The sequence below is a fragment of the Balaenoptera acutorostrata genome, chromosome 3, assembly GCF_949987535.1.
Source record: "Balaenoptera acutorostrata chromosome 3, mBalAcu1.1, whole genome shotgun sequence".
Taxonomy (NCBI): domain Eukaryota; kingdom Metazoa; phylum Chordata; class Mammalia; order Artiodactyla; family Balaenopteridae; genus Balaenoptera; species Balaenoptera acutorostrata.
In genome coordinates this window covers 38,153,140-38,170,816 of record NC_080066.1, presented here as the reverse complement: position 1 = coordinate 38,170,816, position 17,677 = coordinate 38,153,140, and the positions used below count along the sequence as shown (strand labels likewise).

Here is a 17,677-nt window from a genome sequence, read left to right as displayed (position 1 = left end):
CAGATCACCAGCAGGTTACAAGGCCCTCAGCCCCAGGGATTGGTAGATATATGTTCTGGCCCATTGTTTCCTACAGGGCTCAAAAGACCAAAGCTTGTTGCCTACCTAGCTTGACAACTCAGAGAGTACTTTGTGAAGTATAAAGGATTTCTCTTCTGTGAGGTTTTAATAAAATGGACTGGCTGAGGAAAGGGATCAAGGGGCATATGTGCACATGCTTAATCTGTTGACTAAGGTGTTCAGAGTCCCTCCCCTTTTGTTCCTAACACAGCCTGTGCTGGGCTAGGGACCACCATCTTAGAGAAACAGCCCTCAGAGGGCTGTATGCTGACACTCACCCGTGCTTACAAGGGCAGGGCATGCATGAGAGGGGACAGTAATGCCACTGATGTTATTTATTTTTCAACAGCGAGAACTTTCAAAGGCTTCCAAATCTGATGCTACTTCTCGAATCCTCAATTCAACCAATATCCAGTCCTGAGAAGCCCTGATCAGTCATCCAGCTGAGGTTTCCTATGCCCTGTGCCTAATTATACAGGGGTGGCTTTAATGTTTCTTCAGTTTAGATGCGCTTGAAAGCCTGGACAGGTTCCATTACCGTGGGCCTAACTTACAGAAGTGAATGAGTTACAGATGAGAGTCCATCATAAGCTTAGTACGTCCTTAGACACTTGGTTTTATTTTGACTCAAGAAATACATTAAAACATAGTTCATAGCAGTAAGTGTAAATTTTAGCATATGGAACCTAATTTCTTTTCCTACCCCGTAATTGTACTTGCTAAAGCATGATCAAGGGCTTGTTTTACTTCACCATTGTGTAGTTAAATGATTGACTATGCCCAAGCTTGGGGTATGGGACATGAAGCAGTTTTTGGCTTGTACACTTATAATTAGCAATTAACGTCTTTTTTGTTTAGGGATATTCAGTTAATGCTATAGCTTCAATAGCTTTGCTCTCACCTAAAGGCCTGTCCCCACCACACAGGACAGCCTTCCTCCTGATGAAGATGTCTGTGTGTCAGAAGTTAGGATGGCCCAACTCACTGCCGAAGAGGTGACAGGGAGGCTGGGAGCAGCTTTGTTAAATTGTGTACAGTTTTGTTATATAGGCCAGTGCTGTGGGGGGGGGGTGTGTGAACACACGTACTTGTCTGCACTCTGCTTCTTCAGTTTTTCTCTGGGTCCAGTTCCCCATCCCTGTGCGCCCTGTGCCTGAGTTCCTCCACCCTCTGCACTTGCCAGCCAAGTTGGGAGGCTGTTTGGATGGGTTGGGCCGTTTCTGTCGTGGAGATCTGGAACTTTGCACATGTCAGTACTGGGGAGCTGTTCCTGCTGTAGCGTCCATGATGAGGCTCCTTCTTTACCTACCCTATGTATCAATCACTACTGTGCTCCCCAAAGCACTATTATTTATTCTCCGTCTGCCTGCACCAGTACTACTGTCAGCACAGTAAATGGTTCTTGGAAGCTTACCAGTGTGGATTTGGTCTGTGTCAGCCATGCTGTTTAGGCATACGTATAAATGTCCTGATTTTAAAATATAAATATTCTTAAAAATAAATTAAAATGTGTATACTTATATTTCAAAGATATATACTGTGGTGTGTGTTTTCGTTGTTCCCCATGTCACTTTTTGGTTGGTTTTTGTCTGTGGAAAATAGAAAGGACTAAAAGAAATACAAGAAATTTTTAGTCGGGAGTATGATTTTCACATTCTTTTGAGTGTTTGTAAATTAAGAACATCTCTTATTCTGAGAAAAAAGTTTTTTTGAGAGGAATAAAAAGCCTAAATCCTGATGTATAAAGAGGCTGAGGTACTATTAGGCAACTTCTGGTTTCATTGCTATGTACACGTCTTTGTATGGAGATATATTTTCTTTTGGCTAAATACCTAGGAGTGGAATAGCTGCATCATACATATGGTAGGTGTATGTTTAACTTTTTAAGAAACTGCCAAATGGTTTTCCAAAGCAGTTGGACTATTTTACATTCTCATCAATAATGTGTAAGGGTTCCAATTTCTTTTCTTTTCTTTTTTTTTTTTAATATATTTATTTATTTATTTATTTTTGGCTGCGTTGGGTCTTCGTTGCTGCGCACAGGCTTTCTCTAGTTGTGAGTGAGTGGGGACTACTCTTCATTGCAATGTGCGGGCTTCTCATTGTGGTGGCTTCTCTTGCTGTGGAGTGTGGGCTCTAGGTGTGCAGGCTTCAGCAGTTGCAGCACATGGGCTCAGTAGTTGTGGAGCGTGGGCTCTAGGTGTGTGGTCTTTAGTAGTTGCAGCACAGGGGCTCAGTAGTTGTGGCTCGTGGGCTCTAGAGTGCAGGCTCAGTAGCTGTGGCTCACAGGCTTAGTTGCTCCGCGTCATGTGGGATCTTCCCAGACCAGGGATCGAACCCGTGTCCCCTGCATTGGCAGGTGGATTCTTAACCACTGTGCCAACCAAGGAAGTCCCTGAAGGTTCCAATTTCTTCAATCTTTTCCAACACTTTGTATGGTCAGTCTTTATAATTTTAGCCATTTTAGTAGGTGTGAAATGGTATCTCATTGTGGTTGGAATTTTCACTTCCCTAATGACTAATGATGTTTAACATCTTTTTGTGTACTTTTTTGCCATCATTCTTATCTTCTTTGGTGAAGTACCTGTTTACTATTTTTGGCCATTTAAAAAATTGAATTGTATTTGTTTTTTATTTTTTTGGCTGTGCCTACGTGGCTTATGGGATCTTAGATCCTCAACCAGGGATCGAACCCAGGCCCTCAGCAGTGGAAGTGTGGAGTCCTTACCACTTGACTGCCAGGGAATTCCAAAGCTATGTTCTTACTGTTGAGTTTTGAGAGCTCTCTATATATGCTGCATACAAGTTCTTTTATCAGGTGTATGTTTTGCAAAGATCTTGTCCCCATCTGTGGCTTCTTTTTGTTTTCTTGAAGTATAATTGACATACATTATATTAATTTCAGTCTGCTTTATTAATTCTTTTAACAGTGTCACTGAAGAGCAGAGGTTTAATTTTGATGACATCCATTTGTTCTTTGGATTGTACTGCTGTTGCTCTAAGAAATCTTTACCTAACCCAAGATGATAAAGGTTTTCTCCTAGAAGTTTAAAGTTTTCAGTTTTACATTTACGTCTGATTCATTTTGGCTCTGTGTGTATCATCTATCTGTATGGCTCCAGGTATGGCTTTAAGTTCATTCTTTTTGCGTACAGGTAGCCAGTTGTCCAGCACCATTAGCTGAAAAGCTAAACCTTCTCCACTGCACGTTTCTGTTCCACTAATCTATTTGTCCTAATGACAGTACTACCCTGTCTTAATTACTGAGGATTTATACAAATTCTTGAAATCAGGTAATGTTAGCTTTCCAACTTGGTGCTTTTAAACGTTATTTTGTCTGTTCTGCTTACTGTGCATTTCTGTATGAGTTTTAGGAAAAAAGCTTGTCAATTTCTACCCAAAAATCTGGTAGGATTTTTATTGGCATTGCATTGAATCTGTGGACCACCTGAGGGAGAACTAACAACCCCCGAACAAGGCATATCTCTCCATTTATTTAGGTTTTCTTTAATTTCTCTCAGTATTTTGTAGGTCATGTTTACAGATCTTTCACATCTTTGTCAGATTTATCCCTAAGTATTTCATGTTTCTTGATGCTATTGTAAATGGTATTTTTTAATAAGAATTTCTTGTTGTTGCTTGGCTACATATAGCAGTTGATTTTTGTATATTGCTCTTGTATCCTGCAGCCTTGCTAAACTTATTAAAAGAAAAGTGAGAAAAAGAAATACATTCTTTACAGATGATTGGCTTTGTGTTGCAGCAGGCCTTTAATGCTTAGCCAGGCTGTTTACAACTCTGCCTTAGCTTTCAGTCTTGCTTGTGCGGAGCCTGAATGCTAGACAGAAATGAAAGCTTATTGTTTTCTCAGGCATTTCTGAGCAAATATCCAGCCCTGGGCATGTGTTATGCTTTGATTCCCCAGTATACTGTGGGACCTTTTAAAAGGCCTTTCTCCCTATCATCTCCTTTCCCAACCTCTTTCTTCCCAGATCTTTCCCTTGCCCAGGTTATTGCAGCCAATACTTGTGCCTTTAAATACTTTCAGCAAAAGCTGCCCAGCCCTGGGAACACTAAGTCTGGCAAAACAAAGGTGAGCTCTTGCACTGATCCTCCAGGGAGCTGCCAGATAGCCTGTAACCCACAACCACCATTCTGTGAGAACTGTTTTCCTCCCTCTGGTACTAGCAACCCACCCAAGCAACTTCCAGGAAATTTAACAGATCAGTGGGTGCCCTTATGTTCCCCCTTCATTTTTCCCTTTTTCCCTTTTGGGAGTCGGATGTTAAAGACTAGGACATTCAAAAGTATCTGCATATATGGGGAAAATTAGAAAGTGACCATGATACCTAAGGAAAGGCTCAGAAAAGACAATATTACGTTTACACCTAAGGCTGATCCTTGGTACAGAGAGAGACAGCCTACGACAATTAAAAAAAAAAACAATGGCAAACCCTGGAAAAGGGGGAGAATCTGATTCCCGGAGTTACCATATTACCAGATTCAAATGTCCAGTGTTCAACAAAAAATTCACAAGGCATGCAAAGAAACATGAGAGTGAGTATGGCCCATTCAAAAGAAAATATATCACCAGAATCTGTCCCTGAAAAAGACTTAATGGCAGCTATATTTATTAGACAAAGACTTGCAAACAATGGTCCTGGGGACTTCCCTGGTAATGCAGTGGTTAAGAATCCGCCTGCCAGTGCAGGGGACATGGGTTCGAGCTCTGGTCCAGGAAGATCCCACATGCCACAGAGCAGCTAAGCCTGTGCGCCACAACTACTGAGCCCATGTGCCACAACTACTGAAGCCCACGCGCCTAGAGCCCGTGCTCTGCAACAAAGAGAAGCCACTGCAGCCCGCGCACCACAATGAAGAGTAGCCCCTGCAAGAGGGGGCTTAATATTTTTATATTAATATTTTATATAAATATTAATATTTAATATTAATTAAAAATAAATAAACCAGTGGATCAAAGAGGAAATCACAGGGGAAATTAGAAAATAATTAGAATGAATGAAAAGAAAAACAAAACATACCAAAACTTATGGGATGCAGCAAAAGCAGTGCTAAGGGGAAATTATAGCTGTAAATCACATTAAAAAAACAAGAAAGATCTTAAGTCAGCCAGCTAACTTTCAACTTAAAAACTAGAAAAAGAACAAACTAAACCAAAAGCTAGCAGAAGGAAGAAAATAAAGATTACAGCAAAGATAAATGAAATTCGTATAGAAAAACAATAGAGAAAATCAGTGAAACCAAAAGTTGGTTCTTTGAAAAAATCAATGAAATGGATGAACTTTTAGCTAGATGGACTAAGGAAAAAAGACACAAGTCATTAAAATAAGAAATGAAAGCAGGGGGACTTCCCTGTTGGCTCAGTGGTTAAGAATCTGCCTGCCAATGCAGGGGACATGGGTTCGAGCCCTGGTCTGGGAAGATCCCACATGTCGTGGAGCAACTAAGCCTGTGTGCCACAACTACTGAGCCTGCACTCTAAAGCCCACGAGCCACAACTACTGAGCCTGCACACCTAGAGCCTGTGCTCCACAACAAGAGAAGCCACTGCAATGAGAAGCCCACCACCGCAGCAAAGAGTAGCCCCCTCACCTCAACTAGAGAAAGCCCCTGCGTGGCAACAGAAGACCCAATGCAGCCAAAAATAAAAATAAATAAATTTATATATTAAAAAAATGAAAGCAGGGACATTACTACTAATTCTACAGAAAGAAAAAAGGGTTTTAAAAGAGTACTATGGGGACTTCCCTGGTAGTACAGCAGTTAGGACTCCTTGCTCCCAGTGCAGGGGGCCTGGGTTCAATCCCTGGTCAGCAAACTAGATCCTGCATGCTGCAACTAAGACCTGGTGCAGCCAAATAAATAATTTTTTTTTTTAAAAAGAGAGTACTATGAGCAATTAATTGTACACCAACAAATCAGACTACCTGGGTGAAATGGACATGTTCCTAGAAACACAAAACCTATCAAGAGTAAATCACAAAGAAATAATCTGAATAGACCTATAACTAGTAAGGAGATAGAATCACTACTCAAGAATTTCCCAGGAAAGGGCTTCCCTGGTTAAGAATCCGCCTGCTGATGCAGGGGACACGGGTTCGAGCCCTGGTCCGGGAAGATCCCACAGGCTGCGGAGCAACTAAGCCCATGTGCCACAACTGCTGAGCCTATGCTGTAGAGCCTGCAAGCCACAACTACCGAGCCCGCGTGCCTAGAGCCCATGATCCGCAACAAGAGAAACTACCACAATGAGAAGCCCGCGCACCGCAACGAAGAGTAGTCCCCACTCACCGCAACTAGAGAAAGCCCGCATGCAGCAATGAAGACCCAACACAGCCAAAAATAAATAAATAATTAAAAAAAAAAAAAAAGAATTTCCCAAGAAAGAAAAAGCCTTGGACCTAATGGCTTCACTGTGAATTCTACCAAATATTTAAAGAACTAACACCAGTCCTTCTCAAGTTTTTCCGAAATATTTCAGGGGAAGAAACACTTCCTAACTCATTCTGTGAGGCCAGCATAACTTTGATACCAAAGCCAGAAGACACTACAGGAAAACTACAGACCAGTATCCCTTTTGAACATAGATGAAAAAATCCTCAGCAAAATACTAGCAAATAGAATTCAGCAACACTTGAAAAGGATTATACATCATGACCAAGTGAGATTTATTCCTGGAATACAAGGATGATCAACATAACATGCTACATCAACAAAATGAAGGAAAAAAAAAACACATGATCATCTCAACTGATGTAGAAAAAGCAAGATTCCGTGCCCTTTCGTGATTAAAAACACTCAATAAAATAGGAAAAGAAGGGAACTACTTCCACACAATAAAATCCGTATATGAAAATCCCACAGCAAACATAATACTCAATGGCTTTTCCTCTAAAATCAGGAACAAGGCAAGGATGCCCACTTTCACCACTTTTATTCAACATAGTAATGGAAGTTCTAGTCAGAGCCATTAGGCTATAAAAGAAAGAAAAGGCATCCAAATCAGAAAGGAAGAAGTAAAAGTATCTCTGTTTGCAGACGAATGATCTTATATGTAGAAAATCCTAAAGACTACAAAAAAGCTGTTAGAATTAATAAATGACTTCAGCAAAGTAGCAGGATACAAAGTCAACACACAGTTGTATTTCTATACACAATGAACAATCCGAAAAGGAAATTACAAAAATGATTCCAGGGCTTCCCTGGTGGCACAGTGGTTAAGAATCCGCCTGCCAGTGCAGGGGCCCTGGGTTCGAGCCCTGGGCCAGGAAGATCCCACATGCTGCAGAGCCAACAAAGCCCGTGCGCCACAACTACTGAGCCTGCGCTCTAGAGCCCGTGAGCCACAACTACTGAAGCCCACACGCCTAGAGCTCCGCAACGAGAAGCCACCGCAATGAGAAGCCTGCGCACCACAACAAAGAGTAGCCCCGGCTCATCGCAACTAGAGAAAGCCCACATGCAGCAGCAAGGACCCAACGCAGCCAAAAATAAATAAATTAATTTTAAAAAATGATTCCATATATAGTAGCATCAAAAAGAATAAAATACTTAGGAATTAACCAAGGAGGTGAAAGACATGTACAATGAAAACTACAAAACACTCCCGAAAGAAATTATAGACATAAATGGAAACACATCCCATGATCATGGATTGGAAGACTTAATGTTGTTAAAATTGGACTTCCCTGGTGGTCCAGTGGTAAAGAACCCACCTTTCAATGCAGGGGACAGAGGTTCGATCCCTGGTTGGGGAACTAAGATCTCACATGCCGCAGGGAAACTAAACCCGTATACCACAGCTACTGAGCTCGTGCACCTCAACGAGACAGCCCACGTGCTGCAAACTACAGAGCCCATGCGCTCTGGAGCCTGCATGCCAGAACTAGAGAGAGAAAACCCGCACGCTGCAACTAGAGAGAAGCCCGAGCCCCACAATGAAGAGCCCGTGCCACAACGGAGGATCCTGCATGCCTCAGTGAAGACCCCATGTGCCTCAACTGAGACCCGACACAGCCAAAAAAAATAAATTTTAAAAAAAATTGTTAAAATGTTATTAGTACCTAAAGCAATCTATAGATTCAGTGCAGTCCCTAAAATCTCAAGGACCTTTATGCAGAAATGGAAAAACACTACAACTCATATGGGATCTCAAGGGACCCCAACAGACAAAACAATTTTGAAAAGGACTAAAACTGGAGGACTCACACTTCCTGGTTTCAAAACCTACTACAAAACTATAGTAATCACAACAGCATTGACATAAAAAGAGACAGACAGATAGATCAATGAAATAGCCCAGAAATAAACCCTCGAATATACAATCAAATGATTCTTGACAATGGTGCCAAGGCCATTCAATGAGGAAAGGACAGTCTTCAACAAATGGTGCTGGGAAAACTGGATAACCACATGCAAAAGAATGAAGTTGGACTCTTACCTAACACTATATACAAAAATTAACTCAAAATGGATCAAGGACCAAAATATAAAACCTAAAACAATAAAATTCTTGGAAAACATAGGACAAAAGCTTCGTGACATTGGATTTGGTGATGATTTCTTGGATATGACACCAAAGGCATAGGCAACAAAAGAAAAAATAGACAAATTGGACTTCATGAAAATTAAAAAACTTTTTACATTAAGAGACAGTATCAACAAAGTAAAAAGGCAACCAACAGAATGGGAGAAAATATTTCCAAATCACTTATTTGATAAGGGATTAGTATCTAGAATGTATAGAGAACTCCTAAAACAACACACACACACACAAAACCAGATTCAAAAATGGGCAAAGGACTTGAATAGACATTTCTCCAAAAAAGATATGTGAATGGCCAATAAGCACATGAAAAGATGCTTAACATCACTAATTATTAGGGAAACGCAAATCAAAATTACAATGAGATACCACCTCACACCTATCAGGATGGCTACTGTCAAAAAAACAGAAAACAAAGTGTTTGGTGAGGATGTGGAGAAATTGGAACACTTGTGCACTATTGGTGGGATTGTAAAATGGGAAAGCCACTGTGGAAAACAGTATGTAGGCTCCTCAAAAAATTAAAAATAGAATTACCATATGACCCAGCAATTCCACTTTAGGGTATATATCGAAAAAAATTTAAAAAGTCTCAAAGAGATGTTTGTAAACTCATGTTCATAGCAGCAGTATTCACAATAGCTAAAACATGAAAGCAACCCAAGTGTCCATCAACCAATGAATGGATAAACAAAATGTGGTATATACATACAATGGAATATTATTCAGGCCTAAAAAGGAAGGAAATTCTGCAATATGCTATAACATGGATGAACCTCGAGAACATGCTAAGTGAAATAAAACAATATTTATCTTATAAAAAGATAAATACTGTATGATTCCACTTATATTAGGTACATAGAGTAGTTAAGAGCACAAAGACAGACACAAGGTATAATGATGGTTGCCAGGGGCTGGGGAGAACAGGGAGTTATTGTTTAATAACTGTAGAGTTTCAGATTTACAAGATGAAAAGAGATGGGAATGGATGGTGGTGATGGCTACACAACAATGTGAATGTATTTAATACCACTTAAAAATGATTAAGGGCTTCCCTGGTGGCGCAGTGGTTGAGAATCTGCCTGCCAATGCAGGGGACACGGGTTCGAGCCCTGGTCTGGGAAGATCCCACATGCCACGGAGCAGCTGGGCCCGTGAGCCACAATTGCTGAGCCTGCGTGTCTGGAGCCTGTGCCCCGCAACGGGAGGGGCCGCGATAGAGAAAGGCCCGCGCACCGCGATGAAGAGCGGTCCCCGCACCGCGATGAAGAGTGGCCCCCGCTTGCCGCAACTGGAGAAAGCCCTCGCACGAACCGAAGACCCAACACAGCCAAAAAAAAAAAAAAAAAAAAAAAAAAAAAGATTAAGATAGTAAATTTTTTGTTATGTGTATTTTAACTCAATAAGAAAAAAGAAACAAATTCCTATCAGTAAGAGAATATAGCGCTTCCCTGGTGGCGCAGTGGTTGAGAATCTGCCTGCCAATGCAGGGGACACGGGTTCAGGCCCTGGTCTGGGAAGATCCCACATGCCGCAGAGCAGCTAGGCCCGTGAGCCACAATTACTGAGCCTGCGCGTCTGGAGCCTGTGCTCCGCAACGAGAGAAGCCGTGATAGTGAGAGGCCCGTGCATCGCGATGAAGAGTGGCCCCCACTTGCCGCAACTGGAGAAAGCCCTCGCACAGAAACGAAGACCCAGCACAGCCATATATAAATAAATAAATAAAAATAAATAATTAAAAAAAAAAAGTGAATGGGAAAATTCCTCTAAAAAAAAAAAAAGAATATATAACTTGAGGTATAACTCATACAATGGAATACCATATAACAATAAAAATGAATCAACTGCACGACACCACAGATGAATCACACAGTGCTGATGAAAAAACAAGACATAAAAGAACATACACAGAATGATTCTATTTACCTAAAGTTCAAAAGCAGACAAATATATTGTATAAAGATGCATACAAGGAATGGTATGAGTCAAAATGAAAACAGGTGTATGAATAACAAAATAAGATGACCTCTAGTGGTTCCCAATCTTAGCACTACCTCCAAATCACGGGGGGTGGGGTGGGGTGTGGCAGCCTAAAAAATCTACCCACATCTAGGTTCCACACCCCTAAGTTCTGATTTCAAATCTCCAGGTGTTTGTTTCTTTTCTTTTCTTTTTTGGGCCACGCTGTGCCACGCGGCTTGTGTGATCTTAGTTCCCAGGCCGGGGACTGAACCCGCACCCTAGGCAGTGAAAGCGCAGAGTCCTAACCACTGGACTGCCAGGGAGTTTCCTCCAGGTGTTTCTAATGTGAAGACAAAGTTGAGGATGCTGCCTGCTCTAAGGTGGAGCAAGAGGGCTGTGATAGGGAAGGCCAGATGTGGGGCCTCTGGGGTGCTGGCAATGGTCTTCCTTGACCTGGGGGGAGTTTCACAGGTGTTAGCTTCATAATTTTTCACTCTACGTTTATTTTATGCCCTTATCTATACATGTCAGCTCTTCTCTTTTTCCACAGCATACACGTAGGTGTTCCAGGGCCCACAGCTCACGGTCCTTACTTGGAGTTGCTTATCTACAAAGTACTTCACACGGCAGGGCCGATCCAAGCTGGTCGTGTCTTTGTGGCCAAGCTGTCCATATTTACCTAAAGTGAAATAAGCTGCTTTGCCATCCTCTCCACTGGGCCTTGTGGCTTTTCCCCTCCAGGAAGGAAAAACAGCCCACTGACTGAAGTGCTGGGCTTAAGCCACCACTCTGCTGGTGTCTGCTCCATGAATTCAGGAGACCAGCACCACAGAGCCTCCAGGACCAGGCAATTCCACAGGTCCCCAAGAGGCAAGATGCTCCTCCAGGCTCCCCACTCCTAAGCTCAGATGTTCAGAGCAGAGATTTTTATTTTATCTTTTTCTCTACCCAGTGCCAGACCAAAAGATGTTTCATGACTGCTGGCTAAATATTCCCTTAAGACAAATACTTTTTCAGAAAGGTAGATGGGAAATACTGATATGTTGCCCTATTTCTCTCTTGTCTGGTCTCTGCCCCTCTGAGTGTGCCTAGATCTGTCCCAGAGAAGGGAGTAGACAGCTTTTCAGTCCCAATGGTCAGGCCGAGGCCCCTGCTTCCACTTCTCTGCATGGCTGTTGTCACCTGCCCTCTACTCCCAGGTATTTCCTCCCCTTGGTTTAAGTGTCACAAAAGCAAACCTTTTACTTACCCCAGCCCCAGGTGTAGAGCTCCCCCGTTCCTGCAACCAAAGGACAGCAAAAGGACAGTAAGGGGCTGACACCACTGCTCTTTGACTAGGCATTTGTCCAGCTCGGCCTGCCAGCATGTTATGGTCACCATGAGACTTACTTGGCATAGCAAAACATATCCTCTCTCTTTTTAACTGTCTAGTCGCATTTGGGGTGATAAAGGATCCAAACCGAAAAAGTTCACCTCCCTATATGGGGACTGATTGGCCTGCAACTCACAGCTGCTGAGTTTAGGACAGCCCTGCTGTCACATGAAAGGCTGGCAACACTAGCCTCCCTCCAGAAGGAAGAACCTTCGGGGCCTGACAGGCTGGGGAGCCACTGTTAAAGCCCCGTGGGAGTGTACTGAGTGGGGCAGCTACTCAGTACATGTCAAAGACGCTTAATTAAAATGGTAGTTTTTTAGGTGACCACACCCTTTTCTGCAGCCACCAGCTAGAGAGTGGGGTGGAGGGACCTCCTGCTCCCTCCTGAACCAGCCTACCCAGCCCCACTCACTTGTCACCACTGCTGTGTGCCGGGATCCACAGCTGGCCTTGACTGCATCTGAGCCCAGGGGGAGGTCCAGTAAAGCCGGGAAGGGCTGGACAGCTATGAAGGGGGTGGGGGCTCCATCCTCACCCCCGGCTACTCTCTTCACTTCAGAACCATCTTCATTCAGTCCTGAGGCTTCAGAGAAGTAATAAGAGTGATGATGATAATGATGCTGAACACTCACTGAGCGCTGATCTAAACCTCATTCATATACTGACTCACTCACTACAACCGCTGACACACTTGCTCTAGCTCCAAAGCCATCGCTCCCAACCCCACATTTCCTAGGAAGTGCTGGAGTTGACAGGTTTGTGGGGCATGTAGTGCTGACACTGGCATCAGCCTTGCCGTGCTCCCTCTCATAAGGGGCTCAGAGTCCTTCATTGTGTCCTGGGGTCCCAAGGATGTCACATACCCTTTTGAGCACTGTAGCTCTCAGGCCAACAATATGGCCAGGAGTCAGGAATGACAGAAACGTGTGGAAATCAAGAATTGACCCTCACCAACAGACTTGTGGTTGCCAAGGAGGAGAGGGGTGGGGGAGGGATGGATTGGGAGTTTGGGATTAGCAGATGTCAACTATTATATATAGACTGGATAAACAACAAGATCCTACTGTGTAGCACAGGGAACTGTATTCAATATGCTGTGATAAACCATAATGGAAAAGAATATATATATATATGTATAACTGAATCATTTTGCCATACAGCAGAAATTAACACAACATAAATCAACTATACTTCAATAAAATATATCAAAAAAAAAGAACTGACTCTCACCTTCTGAGGTTGTCTTTCCATCCTCTGCCAGGCTCTTGGTGGGCAGGGCCAGCTGCCCTGATTCATTCCAGCCCCAGATATAAATATCCCCAGCCTCTGAAAGAGAGATAAAGGGGCCCCATTAACAGACTGTGATCGCCCCCTCCACCTCCTAAGCATGTGCATCCATCTAGACTCCACTACACCCCACTAGCTCCCTAGAGACAACTCCTGCCTGCCCTGCCCAAGTCAGCACTCCAGGCAAAGTGCTTCCCTCAGGCCCCAGCAGCTTCCTTGTCTCAACAGGGCCCCTTCCCCCTTAAGTGCCTTCAGGTCACCCTATTCTTAAAGGAAGTCTCTTGCTGGCTCTTCCTCTCCACTTCCACTTTTTCCTTTTGTTGTTAAATTGCACCCCTCACTCACCCCACATGAGTTTGGAAATGTGGCCCTGGAAGTTCCCCAGTGGTCTTTTTTTCACATCCACTGAGCCCAGGCCCCTTTCGTCAGCCCTACCTGCCACCGGTCCTGCTGAAGGCCTTTTAAAAAACTTGTTTTGGGCTTCCCTGGTGGCGCAGTGGTTGAGGGTCTGCCTGCTAATGCAGGGAGCACGGGTTCGAGCCCTGGTCTGGGAGGATCCCGCATGCCGCGGAGCGGCTGGGCCCGTGAGCCACAATTACTGAGCCTGCGCATCTGGAGCCTGTGCTCCGCAACAGGAGAGGCCGCGATGGTGAGGGGGCCCGCGCACCGCGAAGAAGAGTGGCCCCCACTTGCCGCAACTGGAGAAAGCCCTTGCACGGAAACAAAGACCCAACACAGCCAAAAATAAATAAATAAATAATTCTGCTAAAAAAACAAAAAACCTTCCACCTTCCCCCACCTCTGCCCTGCTCATCTTAATCTCAACCACCATCAGCTCTTTCCTAGACAACAAGAACCTTTTAAAAAAAAAAACAAGACTTGTTTTAACTGAGGTGGTATTGGTTTATAACATTATATAAGTTTCATGTGTACAGCATTATATTTTGACTTCTGTATGCACTACAGTGTGCTTATCCCCAAGAGGTTAGTTTTCATCCGTCACCATCCAGCCAACCCCCTTTACCCACTGCACCCTCCCCCTCCCCCGAAGGCCTCTGGAAGCTCTCACAGCACTGGAGTTGGTTGATTGGAGCAACAGCCCTATGCTAAAAATTCACTAACAGCAGTGGCTAATTTTTATCAAGTGCTTATTCTTGTGCCACTGTTCTAAGCACAATATCCCCATTTTATTCAAGAGAAAACTTGAGGCACAGAGAGGTTAGGTCCTCTGCCCAAGATCACAAGGGGCAGGGTGATGATTTGAACCTGGGAGGTCCAGTCTGAAGCATCCGTGCTCCAACCACGCAACACCAAGGCCTTAAATGCCTTTTGGACCTTAGTGCGAGACTTCCCATTGGGCTCACCTTCCAGCCCTCTCTTCTCTTCCCTCCAGCCCAGTCGTTCTCAAGCCTGGCTGCTGACCCAGGCCCATTACATGTGAATATGGACGGGACAGTACAGGCATAGGTAGTTTTTAAAGACCCCTGGTGAAACCATGTCCCATAGAGTTAACAGAAGCTGATAACTAATAGAAATTCCTGAACTTCTCTTACAGAACAACAGATGAGGGAACAGCCTGTTAAAACCCCTTTGCTTGTTAAGTGCCTTCATTGATTAAGTTCACTCTCGTTATTTTTCTTTTTTTCTCTTTAATCGCATACCTTCCCAGCTTCATGCAACTCAGTTGTTTCACAGGAACTTGGAGTCAGCTCCTGCCCAATGAAAGCCAGCTGGGGACTAGTTGGGGCCACTGACCCTAAAACTGGGCCTGTGCAGATGTCCAGTGGATGGCCTCATTGATGTCAGAGGGCTGGAAAACTCCACCCTCAGATCATGCTAAGCGCCTACACTTTTTTTTTTTTTTGGCCACACTGCGCGGCTTGTGGGATCTTAGTTCCCCAACCAGGGACTGAACCAGGGCCCCTGAAGTGAAAGCGCCGAGTCCTAACCACTGGACCGCCAGGGAGTTCCCAAAGTGCCTCCATTTTGAATATGCAGAAGCATGTGACCCAGATATGCCTGCTCAGAACACTGATTACCTCCCCTTCTTCCCTACCTCCAATCACCTTTCCCCACACCTAAGACCACCCTGCTTATCCCATAAATACCCCAACTCCCTTCAGGGAGGCAGATCTGAGACTTATTATTCTCCCATTTCCTCTCTTGGCTGCCTTGTGAACAAACTGTTTCTTGGCTGTAAACCTTGGCATCTCAGCGTCTGGCTTGCTGAGCATCAGGACCTGGTCGGTAACGATATAAGTGGCGGCCAGAGCCCCAAATGCAGATCCTTGCAAAGATCATTCGCTCCCAGCCGCACCCAACAGCCTAGAAATCAGCTGCACCTGGATCTCCTGCCAGAGTGGTGAACACAATCTCAAGTGAAACTCCTCATTCTGGTCCTGGGTCACCAGCCATGGCACCACCAGAGCTCACACTCACCATCATCATCCTCCCGGTGGGCATCCAAGTGTCCACTGTGTGCCACACATCACGGCCACCCAGGCAACTGCTGCCTTCTTTTTTTTTTTCTCCTTAGCTCGGTTGCCCCTCACCCCTTCATTCTCCCTTGGGGAGTATTTTAGAAAGACAGCCCTGGCTGGAGGCAGACGGAGGGGTGGGGTAGTGAGACCAGTAACAGAAGACAGGAAACAATTGTAACAGTCCGGGTGCGAGTGGGTGATGGTGGCGGCAGAGGGGCTGAATCTGAGAGGCATTAGGGAGTCATGAATGACTGGGCTGGCTGATGTAGGAGGAGCCTGGGAGGAGGCCCGGCTAGGGCACCCATCAATCTGCGAGAGAAGGAGGAAGGTTTGGAGCCTACGAGACCTTGAGCTGGTTTTGGAAAAGCACTAGGTCACTCACCACTCACACACAGAGAGTGCCAGCCACCTGCGGCCACCTCAGCCATGGTTAGGCCCTGCAGTGCCTGCAGCAGCCTCGGCTCCGGCTCTGCCTCCAGAGTCCCGTGGCCCAGCTGTCCGTGCCTGAGCAAGGGAGACCCTAGTCAACTACAGTCACACCAATGGGTCTCCCTCCCCTTCCCTCCCCAATCACTCTCTCCTGCCCCCTGTATGCTCACCTCCCACTCCGAGCCACATTTACCCGCACCCGCACCCCACCCCACCCCCACCCCCCGTCATCGCCGCAAAAGCCCAGCCGGCCCACCTCACCTGCCCCCGCCCCAGGAGAACACCTGGCCCGCCGCGTCCAGCAGCAACGCGTGCTCAGCGCCCAGCTCCAGCCGGCGCGCCCGCAGTGTCGGGGCCAGAGGCCGGTAGAAGGGCGGCCGCGGACTCACGTAGGCGCGAGCGCAGGGCAGCAGCGGCAGCGGCCCAGCCTGGGTCTCATCGCCGCCCGGTCCGTCTTCCCGCTCGGCCTCCGGCACGGTCTGGGCCCAGAGGGGCTCCCCGCGCAGCGCCGAACCGGGCGCCCAGGCCTGCAGCTCCGTCCCGGCCCCGGGTCCCGGCCCCGCCCGCAGCACCACCAGGAGCTCCTCCGACGCCCATGCGTCCCTGCAGCCGCCCACCGCTCCGACGGCGAAGCCAGACAGCTCCACCTGGCCTCCTCCACCTGCGGGGGGTGGAGAGCTGGCTGGGGAGGGGGCGGGACACGCACCCAGGGCTGGGGTCGGGATGGCGCCGGAAGGGGGGCGCTCACGGGTCACGAAGGCGGTGTAGCTCCAGCTCGCGCTCACGCGGCAGACATCGAGGCCCGCACCTGGCGCCCTCAGAGGCTCGGGACTGTGTACCTGGCGCCCACCCCCCGAGCCCAGCGCCTGCCCGAAGCCGCAGAAACCGAAGCCGAACCAGGCCCCGCGACGCTCCTCGGCCATGCCCGGCAGCGCCCTCTGCTGGCTGCGACCTGGCTGGGGCGGCCGGCGGGACGGAGGGTTAAGGCTAGAACTCGAAGAGATTCTTCCAGATGAGCCCTTGCGGTACACTGAAGCTGCCTCACCTGTAAAATGGGGGAAATGCCATCCTCCTAACCACAGAGGCAGACGATGTGCATTCCACCAACATTCGCTGAGCGGGAGCCTTGGCTAAGTCCTGCCAGATTTAGGAAGATTCTGAGCTGTCTAGAGTGGGGCACTTTCCCTGCCTTCCCTTTTGACTCAAACAAGTTCGCTGTCCCACAAAGTGGGCACGAGGTATTTAAATGGCTTCTCTCTTAGGCGTTGGACTAGGATCTGAGTCCCTCCCCCTCCAAATTCCCAATGCCAGGCACATTATCCCATGTAATCTTGGGAACTAGAATTGCCCCCATTTGACAGCAGAGACTCCCAGAGAAAGTAACCCTTACACAATCACATAGCTTAGGACCGAGAGGGGCAGAAGGCTGAACTCAAGGCCCATAATTTCCACATACAGTGCTCTTCCCACCAGTGGAAGGCAGAGCATTTGAGAAACAATGCCCTGTACGGGTTAGGA

General features: G+C 46.2%; 2 protein-coding genes across 11 annotated transcripts in view; one reads left to right on the top strand and one right to left on the bottom strand.

Moving 5' to 3' along the window:
- The window catches only part of PRC1 (protein regulator of cytokinesis 1), a 30,262-nt gene extending 28,669 nt beyond the window's left edge, over positions 1-1,593 (top strand). For all 4 annotated transcript variants that reach the window (XM_057542926.1, XM_057542925.1, XM_057542927.1 and 1 more), the window contains one exon: positions 410-1,593. In XM_057542926.1, coding sequence (XP_057398909.1) covers positions 410-481 — 72 coding nt within the window. In that variant the 3' untranslated portion in view covers positions 482-1,593. The remainder of the gene's footprint in view (positions 1-409) is intronic.
- RCCD1 (RCC1 domain containing 1) overlaps positions 1-17,677 on the bottom strand; it is a 34,874-nt gene that overhangs the window by 15,513 nt on the left and 1,684 nt on the right. For 3 of the 7 annotated variants that reach the window (XM_057542935.1, XM_057542932.1, XM_057542933.1), the window contains exons 2-6: positions 16,421-17,204; positions 16,113-16,234; positions 13,194-13,289; positions 12,376-12,546; positions 11,838-11,867 (exon numbers count right to left, since the gene is read on the bottom strand). In XM_057542935.1, the coding sequence (XP_057398918.1) occupies positions 11,838-11,867; positions 12,376-12,546; positions 13,194-13,289; positions 16,113-16,234; positions 16,421-17,082 (1,081 nt within the window). In that variant the 5' untranslated portion in view covers positions 17,083-17,204. Of the gene's footprint in view, positions 1-10,006; positions 11,268-11,837; positions 11,868-12,375; positions 12,547-13,193; positions 13,290-16,112; positions 16,235-16,420; positions 17,205-17,677 lie in introns of those variants that run through there. The other 4 variants (XM_057542934.1, XM_057542931.1, XM_057542936.1 and 1 more) reach the window with 4 other exon arrangements.